A 17,009-nucleotide genomic window follows, 5' to 3' on the forward strand; every position below is an offset into this window, starting at 1 on the left:
CCCTCAAAGCTGTTTTTATGTTTTGCTAAACTTTTTTCTGGCTCTCAGATGTGGAATACCACTATAGCCTACAAATGACCTCCCTGTTTTCAAAGTCTTTCTAAAAATCACTTCTTCCATGAATGTCTGTCAGCATTAATCACCCACAAGCAGCCGTGTGTATAAAGCCATCAGTTCAGCTTTGAGATTGAAAAAATGTTAGGTCACTGGTATATGAAAGGATGAATTTGATCTGCATTGTCTCTCCCACTGAGGCAGGAGGCACATCACACTCTGTGCTGAAGCGCTGTGTTTATAGGCGAGGAAATTTGAATGCTTGAATAGAGAACAGATCTGAACTAGTATTTGGCCTTGTTCATTAGTTTTACTTGGGGAATGCATATTTTAGTGTGTTTTCTTAGTTTTGATATCTAGCAATTATATATTGCAAAGTGATCTGTTGAGGGCTGCTTTCCAAACTGCAATTTAAATAGAAATGTCCTCAGCATTTCCCAGGACTCTGCATGACTTCACACAGACAAAAGAAGCTACTTGGTCTCACGGTGTGTCCTTAAGCTGGGCCACAGGATTTGGTGGATCCTAAAAGTTTACACGTGTTAAATAAAAACCAGCTAAATTAATAGAATATTACACGTAAAGATGCCACTCTTGGCTTAGGAAGCCCTGAGCAGCAAACCCCTAAGGCTAACAGTGGACACTGGGAAAATGTACGATGGGAGACAAAACTCAAACTCGCACTAGACTGCGTCAGGCTGCACAGTGTGATCCACACCTCCTGCCTACTGGCTCCACAACTGCTCCTGCAGAGCCAGTTCTCCACGGTCCTCTATGCCTCCTTCTGCCTCAGAAGACAACTCCACAGCTGCTACACAGGCCCATGAAAATGCTGTTACACTAATTTTTGTTCAGTATGATTGCAATTTTGCTACCTGGAGCTTCTGCATGTGTAAGCATGAATAAAGGAGAAAAGCTTCAATGGTCTCCCTCACCAACTTTTCTTACATGCAGGGATCTACGTTCTGAAATGCCACAGCTGAGCCTGTGACCACAGTTCTGCCAGAGGTGGGAGCGGGCATTACTACTAAATCACAGCAAAACAAGCGTCACTACATGTACATTCCTTAATCCCCTTTGTCCATTCCAAATTCCCATTTTGAGTATTATTCCGTATTCCACATGTTTACCAAGACAATGTCTTATTCAGCTGTAATCACAACTTTGTGATACCACAAGGGATGTAATTATTTTAAAAGTCATGAACACATGCAAATTAAATGTAACAGTGAAAACCTAAAACCACTAAATAGAAGAGACTGCCTCTAATTCACACCTCAAAAATTACATAAAACCAGTTAAGACTGTTCATCAACTCCCAATTCTGATCATTAGCACTGATGCAAACATTTTATTTAGTCATGGAATTTTTTGCCTAACACATTTGAAACATACTTTTAAAAATATAAACCCCATTGTCACAAATAAGTATGTCCAAAGCAAAGTGAATTTAAAAAAAAGGAGAACTGAGATACGACTCTCTGGGATTTGTTTAAAAACAAGAAAGGAAAATGATTGGCAGCAAAAAAAGGAGAGAAATGGACCAGCAGGGCTGCTAAACCCTATACTTAACAGTTCTGCCACAAAGTCTTGCAGGGTTTCATGTATCCAGCAAGATTTTAACATAACTCTGATTTTGTCTCCTCATCAGCACTGGCTGCTGTGGCAAAGCATTTCTAAGCATCCACCTTCTTCTCTTCTGTTCTTGCCACTATTGCAGCAATGCCAGGACAGATGAACGTTGTACTACAATCCTTCTGATTACTATTGTCTTTATGACCAGTCCTATGACTCTTGGTGTACTTTAAAATCTTAACTCCTGGAGTTGTGTTACTATGGGACAATTTAAACTTTCATTATTAAGAGAAGTACACCTTTAAAGAAACAAAACTGTTAAATGTGAGCCTGAAAAGACTCAACATTAAAAGGCTAATGACATGAACTCACTTGATACTTTTATAATTTTATTACTTACATGCCTTTCTCATCCTATTTGGGGTATCTGATTAACGAGCAAGTTTTGATGGGATCAGCAAAAGTGCTGCCAGCAAGGAATGGAAGTGAGCAGAGGCGAGGGACAGCAAAGGAGGGCATACACAAGCATAAAAAGAAGCCTGACTGTGGACAGAGAGTGATGATAAAAGAGGAACTCATATCCGAAAGGACGATACAGCCTGACAGCTGACATAACTAAAATATATGAACTCATTATTTTTGAAAAATACTCCTCTTTCCTAATAATATATCTCAGAAATGACTTCTCCATTATAAGCATTCATTTGTTAAAAAAGAAAAAAGAACAGTTAGAAAAATAAATCTTCTTTAAGGAATGCTTACCTATGTCTAAAATCTTTATTTCTTGGTGGGAGCAAGTAAAAAAGAACAGAAAAACGTTATTAGAAAAACATTCAGAAAGGATGTTAAAAGATGAAGGCAACATTTATATTTATCGTTAGTGAAGTGGTGAATAACTGTCTTTTGTCCACTCGTGTTGACTACGTAGGTTAACTCTTATAATCCACAGAGTAATTACTCCAGGTAGATTAATTTTCACAGTTTAGATTTGCATAGTTAAAATATTTTACCAGGGTAAAATTTTTTCACTTCAGTTTTAAATATTTTTTCAAATGTATTAAAATCTTTTGAATCACCTCCTTTTGTTCCTGAAAGCATTTGGAAACTCTAATTTACACAATGTCAGAAATCTATTCCATACTTCAGTTTGCAACAGTTAACTCACAACTCCAAAAGTCCTAGATGAGGGATAAACATACCTTAGCTCCAGAACGCTAGTTACATTTCCAGATGGGAATATCCGCCGAACATAGTTGAAATCCCCCACGTAAAGACTGCCATCTATCCCACAAGCTAAGGCAACTGGAGCCAATAATTTATTACCATCAGCTTGACCATTACAACTTGGGCAGGAGATGCTGCGTCGTCTTCCATTGCCCATAATGCTATTAACAACTGGAGGTTGCTGGGATATAAATTGGTTTTCCCCATTTCCTTTGTAGAGGATTCCTGACAGATAATATAAAAACCACAAAAAAATACTTCATAAAAACTTTGAATGTATGTACATAAAATGATGTGTAAGTATTCCGAATGTTCTCTTTTAGTTGATTAATAGAACTTAATGGAAGTTTAATTGTTTCACCAGCATATTTTTCTGCCTACAAGTAACAGTGCTTTATTAAAGCATTTATAGTTATGTCACAGACACACGAAAATACACACAAACCGTTACATTATCTTGTCCACAACATTTAGTAGAAACAATAAATATACTAGCATTTAAAACACAAATAAATTTTCAGTTGTTCTTATTTTGAAATGTTAAAAATTTTAATTGTTAAAATTCAGAATAAAAATTGTCCTGTTGAAGGAAACACAAGGTCTACTGAAGGAAATCAGGGTGTCTGCTCCTAAATCCTTTTAGTTTTCAAATTGCCCAGAAATGATGAAAATTCTAACTGTGCATATATTATAAAAAAGAAAAAAAATTATATTTGCAAATTGTATTCCTGAAGTCCTACTATAACTAATTATGAATATGATGTCAAATGTAATCCAAAGTGGATTACTTCTGCAAATTGTAAATATTAATTAAAGAGCTACTTCAAAAAGCTGGAGATTGCCTCAGTTTTACATTATAAAAGACTCTACTCAACTCACAATAAAAATGTACCTCTGGCAACAAAGTCTACCTCAATACTGTGTCTGCAGTTATAGGCAGTTATTAAAAATGTCAAAACAACAAAAAAAATGTGGTGCCAGGCCAACCTGCCTCTTAAACTTAATTCTGCTTTGAGGCATGAAAGGAACAATAATTTTGTGAAGACAAAACAATGTGCCAGCAGTATTTTTCTTCCTTATAGCCTCCATAGGAAATCTGAGAAGAAAAATGCATGCTTTATATTAAATCTTCAGTCTTAGGGAAAAGAGTGTGAATTTACAGTGTGTTAAAAATTTTGCTGGGACCCTCATTATTGTATCTCTCAATGAATCCATTGAGGTGTACTCTACAAATGGTCAGCTATTATGGTTATACTCGTAAGTCACAATATGGCTTTCCATGGTATAATCCATGTAAACCACACATCACTTTGTACTTCAGAGTGATATATGCTTTATTGATTGTGTGCCCGGAGTTTCGGAGGCAGTTTGGGGCTAAGGGATACATTTCTCTTTTGAGATGCTTAGAAGAAATGTCAGATGTATTCCTCTTTCTCTCCCCACCCCCAAAATTCACTCTTCATACTGGAAGATAGGAGAAAAAAATACTTTGTTTTCCTCTTCAAAAGTTTTAGGTGTCTTCACTACTTTTTAATGATACAAAATTTAGGAGATTATAAACATAAAAAAAATATACATGCTAAAATCAGGAAGAATGAAAATGGTTTATGGAAACCTAACGGCAAGTAATCTAAATAACTAATCTAAATCAAAAGAGGGATAACATATTTTTCATGAATAGTTAAAGCCAGAATGCATTAACAGAATATGAAATCCTCCCTCCTATGATTACATCATTTATGACAATCATGGCACCATAATTTTGCCTGAAATAGCTGAGTTCTGTAATTTTCATCAGAGGAATTCTAGAAGTCAGCATAGTGCACTATTGCACCTGATTTATTCTGTCATTACCTTGAAAAATTGGTCCTTCACATTTCTCCTCTATTACCACGGACTAAAAGATATACATTAGACTATTTACCGCAGTAGTCTGGGATGTCCGTACAAACACTGTCTGCACTCTCTTCTTAATATATTTCTCCAGCTCATCCACCTTGTCATTACAACTCTCCACTTCATTTAGTCAATTAGACACGTCACTCTGAAAAGTCATTACTTGTCAAATGTACTCTTGAACATAATTTAAAGCCACCATCAATTTACTTTGTGAACAGAATCAATCTTATATATATTTTTATAATTATAGCTCTTTACATTTTCACGTGGATTACCTTACAGTAATTTGCACAGGGTTTTTTTGACATTTTAAATTAGGTACAATGACACCTTTTCCCTTGATTTGTTTACCTTGTTTTTCTACCAGTCATAAGCAATGCTTTAGGTGACAATTAGCGTATCACACAAAATAAACTCAAGTACTAGTGGAAGACATCCAAGAGACACCAGGTACTGTAGAAGTGACATTCTTCCCACTGAATCACTTCTGGGCTTCTCCTTTGCATAAAAATCCAGTGCAACCAACTCCCACCTTGTGCCATGTTGGCTCTACTTATTTCACCTTTCTTACAGGCTTCCAGCCAAATTTCTCCAGATTTCCTCCTGTGCAGTGTTGAGTTGGGGTTTCCTTAGCATGGCACCCTCCAAAGAGTTGCTGAGTATAACACCAGACAAATTTACCTTGGTGCCAAGGCACAGTTCTTATAAATGTGTATTGTTTCTCATCTTTTCACTGAAATCAAGGAAGACTTGCTCACCAGCAAATGGACTCTGTTCTGAAACAAGGGGCACAAGTGCCCTCGGTGACTCAAGGCAGCATCATTTGTCCTGCTGGGTGCTGAGCTGGCCACAGGATCCTAGGGAGGATTCACCTCAGGGAAGGATTTAAATGGGAGGAGAGTACAAATAAGCGCTCATCCTCCAGAAGAGATGGTACCCATGCACTAACTGCTCCCACCAGCGGCTCTGCTGGCGCTGTGGGCATCATGACGTGCAGGGGAACACCTCCTGTATGAATGAGGGATTTAATATTGGGAGTGAAGAGCACTCAGTTTGGCAGAAATGTCTCTTATTGCTGTTTAATTTTCACTCATGAAAACTCTGAGTGAAAACATTGTTCAAGAGGCTGTTAACATACAGTTAATCCCAACAACAAGGCTGACACAACTGCTTTAGAAATAGTGTCTCCTCAATATCACTCAATTTTTAAAAACAATTTCAACATTTTTGGGTTGAGTTTTTTTTTTTTTTTTTTGGTAAACATATCTAACAGAAGCTGACACTGTTAGATTAAATTACTAATGGTATTAATAGGATGAAGAAACATGACATACACTGTAAAGCTCAAAGCATTTACCATATGTGAAACATTCCGTAATTTCCTTTTTTAAAAAAACAAAGCAAACATTTGAAAAACTAGAGTGAGATACCTAAAGTGCAAGGCAGTTGAGTATTAAAATTAGCAAGAAGAAAATTAACTTCTTACCATTCTGAACATCCAGTACATGATGTTTATCCAATGTCCAGCCACCCATGTTGGAGGCATCCAGTTCATAGCCCTGCAAAATGGCAGTCCGCTTTTCCCAAAGAGTTAGATCCAAGCAAGACTCATATTCATAACCTACAGACACTGAAATCACAGTAAATTTCCTTCTTAAGTACAGGATCTCGTTCAGAAGAAGAGTTTCAAGAATGTGATTTCCTTAAACTACATACGTTTTCCTGCTTTTCTAGGCTACCTGAAAATTCCTATGTCTTCCTCAGATGTATTGAAAATACTAAACGGAATTCCAAAATCCTTTAAAAATCAATCTTGGGTTATTAAAATAATTTTAATTATTAAAAGTAGGTGGATTAGGACAGGTACAGATTCACATTTTGTGAAGTATGTCAGAATGCTGTTGTGCTCTAAAGCACAAGGAGCATGCAGACTCAATACCATTATTAGGCTAAGGGCTACTTTATGGGGAAGAACTAGAACTGAAAAATGACTGTGGTCTCTTTTTCCTTTTGAAGGAAATTTTTTTTTTTATAATTTAAAGTTTAAATTAGCATTTTCTAATACATTTTAATATCCGTTGTTATTTCTTATCTTATTCTGCTAAACATTTTCTACTTGATGGATACAAGTATTTGAGATGTGCTTTCCTGTTTTCAAGACAGCAATAAGAATGCAAAAAAACCGCCATAACACACATACCAACAGCTTCAGATAATCCATAGACTCTCTGGTTGTATGCATCAGTTTTATCCCATATGAAAGTGTAAGCCAGATTTGGGGATGCAGGAAACCATTTCTGGAAAAGTCTTCCCACCACAGCCACCATAAGATGAACCTTCATTAAGTTAAATGGTATAATAGATTGTGTCATAGTAATCTTCAGCACAGATTTATATCCTGCAGCCCTGGAGCTTAAGTATGACAGCTTCAAGTCAGTTCCTGGTATTGTCGTTTCTTCATGAAGTACCTATGCATTGGTAAGAAAAAATTACAGTATTTGAATGATTTTGAAATTAAACAGAACAATGCAGATATCATGAAGGGCCTGACAAGATGCTACATGACAATCTATTAGGAAGTATCATCTAAATCAGGCCTTCATTTTAACAGTGTAAAAAATATATAAACAAATAATATTTCTCTTTTTATTCTGAAAAGCAAAGTCTAAATTAGTTATACCGAAGCTGCTTAGCTGAAACTTTTCAAAGATCTCTGTTTTTATTGAGGGAAAGGAAACATGCAGGAGAGGGAAAACACTCCCAACTGCTTTTTCCAAAAGAGGCAAGAAGCATCTTTCATCTAAGTGAAAACAGCCCCTTCTTATGCTGCCACCCATGTCCCAACTATGGATATGTAATGAAGGCAGTAGAGCGTCTAAGTGCTGCAAAGCTTCAGATTTGGGTTGGGATGTCTAATTGCTGCTGCAGCAGCACGAAGGACTTTTAGGTGTCTTATTATTTGCATTACCTGTGGATTGTAAATACTTTGAACTAGAGCATTCTTCCATTTATTTCAAAGACAGATAAGTAGGATGCCTCGGGGAAAGCTTTTCCATATTTCCTGATCAATATTCACCACTCAGACATCAGCTCACCACTTTCTCATTTCAGAGAGGTGCAATGATTCAATTTTGTTTTTAAAAGGTTTCTCCCCGCCTCTACCTTGTCTTTTCCTCTGAGCTGAGGAGCTTTTGTGGGTGATGGATGGATGTGAAAGGTTTCTGCATAACCTGGATGGAGAAGGCCAATACCTCAGTCAGGACATAAACACTGAGAGCCAGCACATCAGGTGAGCAGCTACCAAGTATCCCAACTTATTTAAAAAAAAGAAAAGAAAAAAGTAGCTAGACACATTAATAAAGATAATGTTTCTCTTGTGGGAAAAGAGGGCAAAGGATGCTGAAGCACAAGCCCAGAGCCTTGGTGCTGTCAAAGGAGTGCTCTTGGGGAAGTGCATTTGGAAAGCTTTATTTTACTTCCCTGTCTCCTAGTTCTAATTTTGACCAAACACTAATTAATATTAGTGCAAAGCAGACTCCAGGGAGAGCACTGTCACAAATATTAGGCTTGAGACTTCAGTGGGATCAAATGCTGGCTACTAAATAAGTGCTAAGTTTGTTCTCTATGCTAGAGAAATCCCTGGACACTGCTTTTACACAACTGACTACTGAATAGGGTCAAAAAATATGGCTTATGGTCTTGAAGAAGGCAACAGGTGCTACACCATCCTCTATGTTAGCACTTTTGCTGGAACACAAAGAAAGGTTTATATGTTATTAATTTTATCCAATTATATGGATATAATTAGATCCATCTCCTTCCCAGTAACAGTAACAAAAAATCAGAAATAGTGTTTTGACTCATTGTCTGGCACAAATGGTTATTTACATCTGATAAATGGAGGCATGCAAGTCTTCTCCAGTGAGACAGTAATAGAGCTGCAGGAAGTAAAGGAGGAATTGGAAGATACTAGACAAATTAAATTCAGATTTAAAAATTATTAATCTTTGAATGTTTCTTTTTTCCCCACCAAGAACCTGCTATCACTGAGAAGAAATGAAAAGCAGTACCATCCCTTGGAAGGAGGTGAGAATGGCATCATCTCTGTCTGTAAATCTAGTCTGCTCTCCCTCAGTCCGACACATGCACATTATCTAAGCTAGAGAACAAGCAAATCTTTTCTACACAAACAAAACCTCCTCTCTCTAGAGAGAAAGTGATTGTGAACATACTCCTTTTCTAAGACTTTGAAAGAAAAACAAAACCCACTTAGGAACAAAAGACAAATTCCTCCTTGAGACATCAGCAGGACTCTCATATATTGCACATTAAAACTAGTCTAACATATAGAGGTCTCTTGTAAGCAAGAGGAGAAAAAGAAATAATACGCTTGTAATAGGACGCAATTTAATGGACATCACTGGTCTCCTGTTACGCCCATTGCTTCTTTTACAACTGCATCTGTGGAAGAGCAGCATTAAAGACTTAGGTGGTCTTCCAGTACTCTTGGCTGAGATAACAGGCAATAAGAGGACACCCTGAAGTTTCAATTTCCAAGAAATTCCACTATGTATTTGAATTACTATCAAATTAGAAACTAGGACACTCATGCAGTTCTCAGTGAGGTTTAAAACAAAACCTGAACCCCCGTTATTAGTTTCTGCAGAATCCTCAAATATCTTCTGGAAATCTGACTTACAACTTCCTTCTTTCCATAAAATATCCCCTGTAGTACCTTATTTTCTTGAGAACTTCAAAAAGGTAGAGGTAAGGTTACACATCTCAATCTCTCTCCCAGAATCAAGCATTACAAAGAGAATTAAACAGTTTAATGTTCATCTGAAAAGCTAAATCATCAGGCACAGCAGAGAGCATCCTATGGGAGCCATGACAACACATCAATTGTAAAGTAATCAGGAAAGTCACTGCATATAAAAGTCACATCAGGAATCACCAACACAACCAAGCTGTCTGTACTTCACCTTTTCCAGATAAAGCATCAAACTACCTTCAGAAAGGCTGATACCCTAAGGGGACTGAATTATAGCCCAACCACCAAATTATAACGGTTGACATTTTATTTATGGATGATCAAGCTTCTTAGGCCATCTATGAAATATTTAACCTACAGGACTGAGATAAGAGTCACCTCAATTTTCACAAAGACAGAGTTTGTTGCTCTGACAGTTCAAACTGGCGACTGAGTCACATAAATTGCAGGGCTCCTTGTCTCTTTTGGCCAGCAGGATTAAAGCTGTCCAGGCTCTGGAATGCTTTCCTGCTCCAAAATATTAATATGACTCAGGTGACATGCTCTGATGATATTAAGAACCCTGAGTAAGGAATTTAATTCAATTAGGGGGAAAAATGCCTGCTGTATTACCATGAGTTTATTGGCAAAATGAGCAACTTCAATAGAGGATTTAAGAACAAATTTCACAAATGAGTGCAAACTTTAGTCCTAATGTCAGAAAAAGGTTCTTTCCTGGGAAGTAACAGTTGAACTGTTATATCAAAATGTAACATCATCTTGGTTTGACAGGGGTAAAGATGGCATTTTTAGTTACAGGCAGATATTAGATAGTAGATACTACTGCTATTAGGTTGAGACCAAGGAGTACTAAAATTATACTTCTTGAAGGAGAAGCTGAAAATACTTATTTCAAGAAGGAAAAATATTTTCTTTTTAAAAAAAACCCCTCACCTAGAACTGAGGCTCTTAAATGAACTTATAAAGAAATAACCTTGAGTTAATATAAAGCAAGGAGAAACGAAAAGGGGAAAAATACTTTTTTTTCCTAGACTTAAAACATTGCTGAGATACCACAGAGAAGAGGGATAGAAAAAAAGCCATACACAAGCAGAAACCTAAAAGTATGTCCACAAAAGAATCACTCAAGAGCTGTATATAAAGTCTCAAACAGAAAGCAAAAGAAAACCAGGAATTGTGCTGGAAGACAAGGACACATAATGGAAATATTTATCTCTAAGATTAATCTCAATTTTTTTCTCAGTATAAAGTAATAAACTCAGTATACACTTGAAGTTCTGAAGATTTTAGCTAAGTGAAACTAGGATGCAGAATACATGTAATCCTGGACTATCTATACATCCTATTATACTGCCTATTTAAATGACAAAATAGGCTAATTTATTTGCTGAAATCTGGCCACCCTGAAGTTACAAATAATCATTTTTATTAAGTCACTGAGGCCCACATTTTACCCTGAAGTCTTCTGGGTAAAGAAATTTTGCCAACTTCTGCTGTATAGTATTGGCAGTAGTGAGAGAGCATCAGGGGAGAGGGAAAAAAAAAGTGTGCAACCTTGAACATATAATTTGAAGGAAAACTTGTCAGTCTTCATTCTCCCACACACTTGAGGTGGTGGAAACAAGCTGCTTGGGACCTGCAGAAGGCATTGTGCAAGTGTACATAACAGTGGATAATAGAAGTTTAGGAGAAGGAAAGCCTCAAAAACTCAATTTCAGAATTGCTCATTGTGACTCATGTGGGTTTCTGCCAGAGCACACTGCAGTATGTGGCAAACAGACATTTTTTATATTAGGAAAAAGACAGCAACAATATTATCTAACACGTATAAACAGCTCCAGCTTAACCTGATCTCCCTCATCTGTGTGCAGTTTATTGTCTTGTTCCACCCTGATTAATCTCAGCTAGTTAAGTCTAGGCAGAGCATGCTAACTTGCGATTAAAAGTAGATGAAGTCATGCTTAAGTAGTCCCAATTTAGTTAGCATGTTATTTATTATCATCGCTCCTGAGTAATGATCTGTTGGGTCTGTGATCACCCCTTTACCCACTGCATTTGTTCTTTCCCCTTGCTTGCCTTCTTTTTCCAGTTTTCTTCTGTGCTGCTTCTTTGATACAGACTTTAATTCCCCCTCTGATCCATTTGGCATTCATAAGCCACTAAGTACACTCTTTTGGAAACATTATCTCCAAGGGATGATGAAGCACTTCAAAGGATGATGATTATAGCAGCACATAATTGTCTTCTGTAGCACATGACAGTGAGTGCTGTCACACCAGATGAACAGGGTGACTAATACTGTCTGAAGAAACATGGGGAACAGTTTCTTTCTCTGTGCCTTCATCCAGTCTCCCACACTTTAAACTGGCATTGCCCCTTTTTTATGAAAAGATCTGCAGCAGTTCCTCTGGAGTTGAACAGTTTTGAATGGAATCTGGTTCTGCCCATCTTTTGTCAGAGTAGTGAATTTTTTGGGAGACAGACTGTTGAGCATTGTGGATTTCCGAGGGGGACCTGACCCTAAAGGAGTACATTCCAGGCATGGCCATGCAGCTCCCACTTTCCCAAGCAGGGGGCTACATGTGTGATGAGCAAAGAATACAGAAGAAAATACTCCTTGATTTTTTTTTTACGCAGTACCAGAACCAGATTTTTGCATACAGAATGACAGTAATGTTTTTACCTCATCATAAATGACTCACCAACACCAGCTTCCTAACATCTCCTGAGAATACGATCTTTCCTGCTGGCTGGTGTTCTAGGGAAATCAACTTGACCCAACAGTCCTGTCTGTCAGATCTCCCACCTCACAGCTTTTGACCCTGGTAGCCAATTTCAACCACATTTGAAATAACAGTAGAAATCTCTAAAGATAATTAATTTCCTTTAGGGTTTATAAGAAAAATGGTTCAGGTAGGGAAGTAGCAAAGTTGGTAATCCCATGAGAACAAGGCTGAATGCAGTCCATGGGGAAAGGACTGGATGTGGCAGATAGCTGGAATTAAAGCAATGGGTGGGAATTAGTAGGATTTCAGACTTCATTAGTCCCACTGCTCATTAAATAAGTTGTTTACCTAGACATTACAAGTTTTTTAAAAATATGTATTTTCTGACATTCTTCTATTATTACATTTTTCTTGATTAATAGCCTATCTATCTAAGCCATTTTCAGTCACTTCAGGAACTGAATCTATCGTCTGTTGCCAAAACAAGTAAATCAGTGCTGTTTTCCAGTAGACTGTTTTGCAAATACTTTCTTTTAATTGAGTCACAACTATCAAAAGCACAGAAATGATAGTGAGGATAGAAGCAACAATTTTGTAGCACGGTCTAGATTTGTATGAGTGCTTAGTTTTAATTTCCTTACATCTTTACTTTAAACCTGCTCCTACCATGAATTGCTTAATGTTTTTACTCTTTTCTTAAGAGCTCTGGATGATAACATTTGAATACATTTTCTATGTTTCCCTTGCAGAGGCAAGGGCATTTCTTAGTGAATGGGAAAAAAGTGCTCTATGTAATTATGACATTGTGAAGGTGAGGCAGAGAAAAAGAGAGAGAAAGGAGAGGGAGAGGGAGAGAAAGAGGGAGGCAGAAAGGAGTGCTGTTTTACTAGGAAAAGTTTTATCAGAAATCAATAATGAGATAAATATTACTTCTTGAAATGCGACTCTGATTTAAGAGTTTGAAAAGACTATATTAATGATTAGTTATTCGAGATGGAGGAATTGAATACATCTATGTTAGAGAAAAAACATTCCAGCCACAGCTTTTTCCATTTAAAGCAAGGTTTTGATGTTAAGTCTTACTTATGGTATTACAAGTTCTGAAGAAGTACATTAGCACACATGCTTATTGGCTTGTACGCCTGTCCTCAGTGTTACAGAGTTCTTTTACCTGATAAAAATCTGAGTGTCATGCTATTTAATAGGTCTAAAGAGATAAATTGAACTGCATGGGTCTTTCAGACATAGTGGAAAAACACCTTTCATTTTCAGTTTCTGAGGTGCATTTCTAACGACAGGGCAGTAAAAAAAAAAGTCAGATGTACTATAGCGTGTCCACTTTGATGGGCCAGTGCCTGACTGCTGAAGATGTTCTGTAAATTAAATGATGCAAACAAATATAAAACCAGACACTGGTGTACACCAAGCCTTCTTGCCTTTTTTTTTAGATTAGATTTTAAAAATCATCCCATAGAATAAATAAATTGGTCTGAAAATACTCACATGCTGCAAATTCTTAGCAGTTAGTCACAATTATTTATTTTTAAACAGTAGTTTGCACTCTTTTCATTATGGTTGCTTGATACTAGCCTGTGACAAAATGTTATTTATTTAAAGCACACTACCTGTGTCTCTGGGATGATAGGACTATCTTCAGGAGAAATTCTAAAGAAGGTGGATAAAGGTGATGACACGATAACGGGGTTTGGCCTTACAAATCCACTCAGATCACAACTAGGAATGTCATTTTCTTCCTTCTTCATGACCAGGGTATCCATGACATAAAAGACATTCCAAGGAATCCATACAGTGTGATACTGTGTCAGGAATGGTGATCGCTCAAACACCAGTGTCAGAGAGGCACCCCCATTCGCTACCAAGTCAAACCTAGAAAAGAACCAAACAAAAAGTCTAGATAGTCAGCCAATTCCCAAAGCCACCCACAGCCTCCATTTTACGGATTGATTCTTCATCCCATTGTACTGCTCTGAAGACAGAATGGCTCTACTGGCAACAACAGAGAAGTCAATTAAATTGTGTTACATAGTACTGCACTAAGAGAATGGAGAGTTTGGGATGCTGCATTTAAATTAAGCAAGCCCTTCTACTTCTAAAGTATATAATCTGCACATTTTACATGTGAAGAATGTACAAAGTGCAACTTTCGTCAACAATTTTTTTCATGTTTTTTGTTTCCATTATTTTATTATGATTTTATTTTTACAAGCAGTTCTTCAGTAGCGCCTTTGCTGTCTTCATGACCTAGAAGTGCTTCAAAGTGAACTCACATTCCATCTTGGCGAGTGATTGTATATCCATAGTCTGGATAGTGCAGAAAGGAGACATTGACTCCAATGAGTGGCGTTCCATCAGCAGTTAATACTTGGCCCCTTATGACGGATGCAAGACTGTGAAAAAGATGCAGGATCAAATTACAAATTTGCTTTTTTTTGTTCTGTTTTCAATGAATAAAAGCTAGTAGAGAGAACACATGCACACACATCTCCACATGGTATCAACTACCATTAACAAAAACGTTCCTGAGACTCTAACCCTTTTACAAGTTCACATAATTTACACTGCATAAGCAAAAGCCGCAAAATCTACAGATAATAATTTTGTTTCAATATTGTTTATTTTACTTTGGTTCATTTTGTCTGTACCAAGTTACTAAGACCAGAAATTTACTGAAGAATTTTAAAGAACTTATAAACTCTTGATGTTCCCACTGTAAGTCATACCCCTAGCAGACTCTTAAAGAAAAACGTACTTTTCAATTAGTATCAAAGCAATCTGTAAAACTGCAGGGACTATGAAGTACAAAATTTAAAAGAGCAATAAGGAACATTTATGCAACAACTTCTAATCAACTGCTGTGCCCAAACACATTAATGCTGTTAAATTACTGCAAACGCAGTAGTTCTAGCGTAAATCATCTTCCTTCACTCAGTGAGATCCCAGACACCTGCTTCCTGTTACTGGTTTATTTTCAGGTCATTACTGCTTTGTAGAGCACCAAATAGTTTATGCAATTATACTGTCATGCACTTAACAGTTCTATTACATTAATTCATAATTTATATTATTTAGTGAGCTCAGTTTAAAAAGTGCAGCTTTGCTTTTCCTTCTGAAGTGTTTTCATTGCTCTGATGTATTTCCAACTGTGCTAGCCCAAATCAACTGGTTAAATAAAGATTTATTTAATTGTTAATGAAGTGCCCTGTTAGAATACAGGTACTACGCATCCCAAGTACCTTCTGTAACCTACTGGCACCAGCAATTTGAATTTTACAGGAAATGGGACAAAATAAGCAATTTGATAAATTAAGATAAAAGGTCTCTGCTGAAAGTCCATGCCACAAAATTTGCAGACACAGTAGATCTTCTCCTGAATGTGAATTTCACGCGCTCTTCAATTTACTTCGTATTCATAAGTAAATGATGAGACATGCTCACCTCTTGTTAAAAGGACTTTCCCCAGGTATGACATGAGTGCTGTCTGCTCCAATGAGAAAACTGATCCGGTCATAAAATGCTTTGGCAGCTTGCTGAGACGGCGACTGTTGGCTTTGGCTGATAATATCTTGGGGATCAGGTAGTCCACGACAATAAGGTTGGTTTTGGCAAGAACTCTGCAAACAGCAGTCAGGATCCATACAGTCAACTAGCCCATCTGTTGGCAGAAAGTCACACAAATGAACAAACTCTTCCTCCTGCCCCTTTGCATGTGAATGAGCCAGCCAGCAGAGAGATTAAAAAAATTATGTACTATGAAAGAATACTAATAATTAAGATTTTAATGAATTCACTTTTAATTAAGGAAACGGAGTTTGTTTCCACTGAGTTCCTAAAGTCCCATGGAAATCCATGCAAGCTGAATACACTCAGTATCACATACAAATTAAACCTATTTATTCGACAATTTTCTAAAAACATGTTGAACAAAGCAGAAAATTAAGGCACTCAGGCTCTGCATACACTGTTAACTTTTAAATATAAAACATTTTAGGTGGGTCTAAGTAGCTTTTATCTGTGGTTATTTGGCTTGCTAGAGAAAAGAAACAAGTAATTCCCACTTGGCTGTTTTCGTGAATCTTTTTAGCATATCTATGCTGCAGGTTACTTTAAATATTTCACAACATTTATCAATGTGGATTCCTTCATACCTTGGCAGGAAGATTTTGTTGCTAGTGGCAAAGGCAATTTCCACAACTATTTTGTATGAAAATTTATGAGAGAACAAAATCTGTATTTAACATTTAGGTTTTATTCTGAATAAACCGATGAGGAATGCTGGCCAGTATAAACAAGATTTAAACACATGGGTACTTTTATGCTTATGTGCTGAAATATTTACATATAATGAACATTAGATCTGAAACATCCCTGGAAATCTAATTTGGTGAAAGATTAAAATCAAGATCAAATTGATAACTACTAATTTGCTGTAAGTAAAGTTGTAAGGAAAATGAGCCTGGAAATGTCAGTACAGAAAATTTCTAGATGAATGTAATATGCTATCACATAGGTGATAATTGTTTTCCCAAAAGAACAGCAAGACTGAAATAGCTCAAACATTTTATTATTCCATTTACATTAGAGAGGGTGTTTGCTTGCTGCACTGAACGGAAAAACATACCAATGCAGCATTGGAGGAAGCCCATGACTGCTTCTTTCACAAAAGAATCTAGCTTTAGAGTAAAACTTCTTTCTGAAGGGAAAGTATCATCCATTTTTGCTCAATTATATGTTGAAAGAGT

At 36.9% G+C, this 17,009-nt stretch overlaps 1 protein-coding gene across 1 annotated transcript in view; it reads right to left on the reverse strand.

The window, feature by feature from the left end:
- TENM3 (teneurin transmembrane protein 3) overlaps positions 1-17,009 on the reverse strand; it is a 116,803-nt gene that overhangs the window by 39,989 nt on the left and 59,805 nt on the right. The window contains exons 11-17 of the mRNA XM_010076639.1: positions 15,706-15,922; positions 14,538-14,657; positions 13,875-14,136; positions 6,953-7,220; positions 6,239-6,382; positions 2,829-3,078; positions 2,392-2,412 (exon numbers count right to left, since the gene is read on the reverse strand). Of these exons, the coding sequence (XP_010074941.1) occupies positions 2,392-2,412; positions 2,829-3,078; positions 6,239-6,382; positions 6,953-7,220; positions 13,875-14,136; positions 14,538-14,657; positions 15,706-15,922 (1,282 nt within the window). The remainder of the gene's footprint in view (positions 1-2,391; positions 2,413-2,828; positions 3,079-6,238; positions 6,383-6,952; positions 7,221-13,874; positions 14,137-14,537; positions 14,658-15,705; positions 15,923-17,009) is intronic.

This window comes from Pterocles gutturalis, unplaced genomic scaffold (assembly GCF_000699245.1).
Source record: "Pterocles gutturalis isolate BGI_N339 unplaced genomic scaffold, ASM69924v1 scaffold42548, whole genome shotgun sequence".
NCBI lineage: Eukaryota > Metazoa > Chordata > Aves > Pterocliformes > Pteroclidae > Pterocles > Pterocles gutturalis.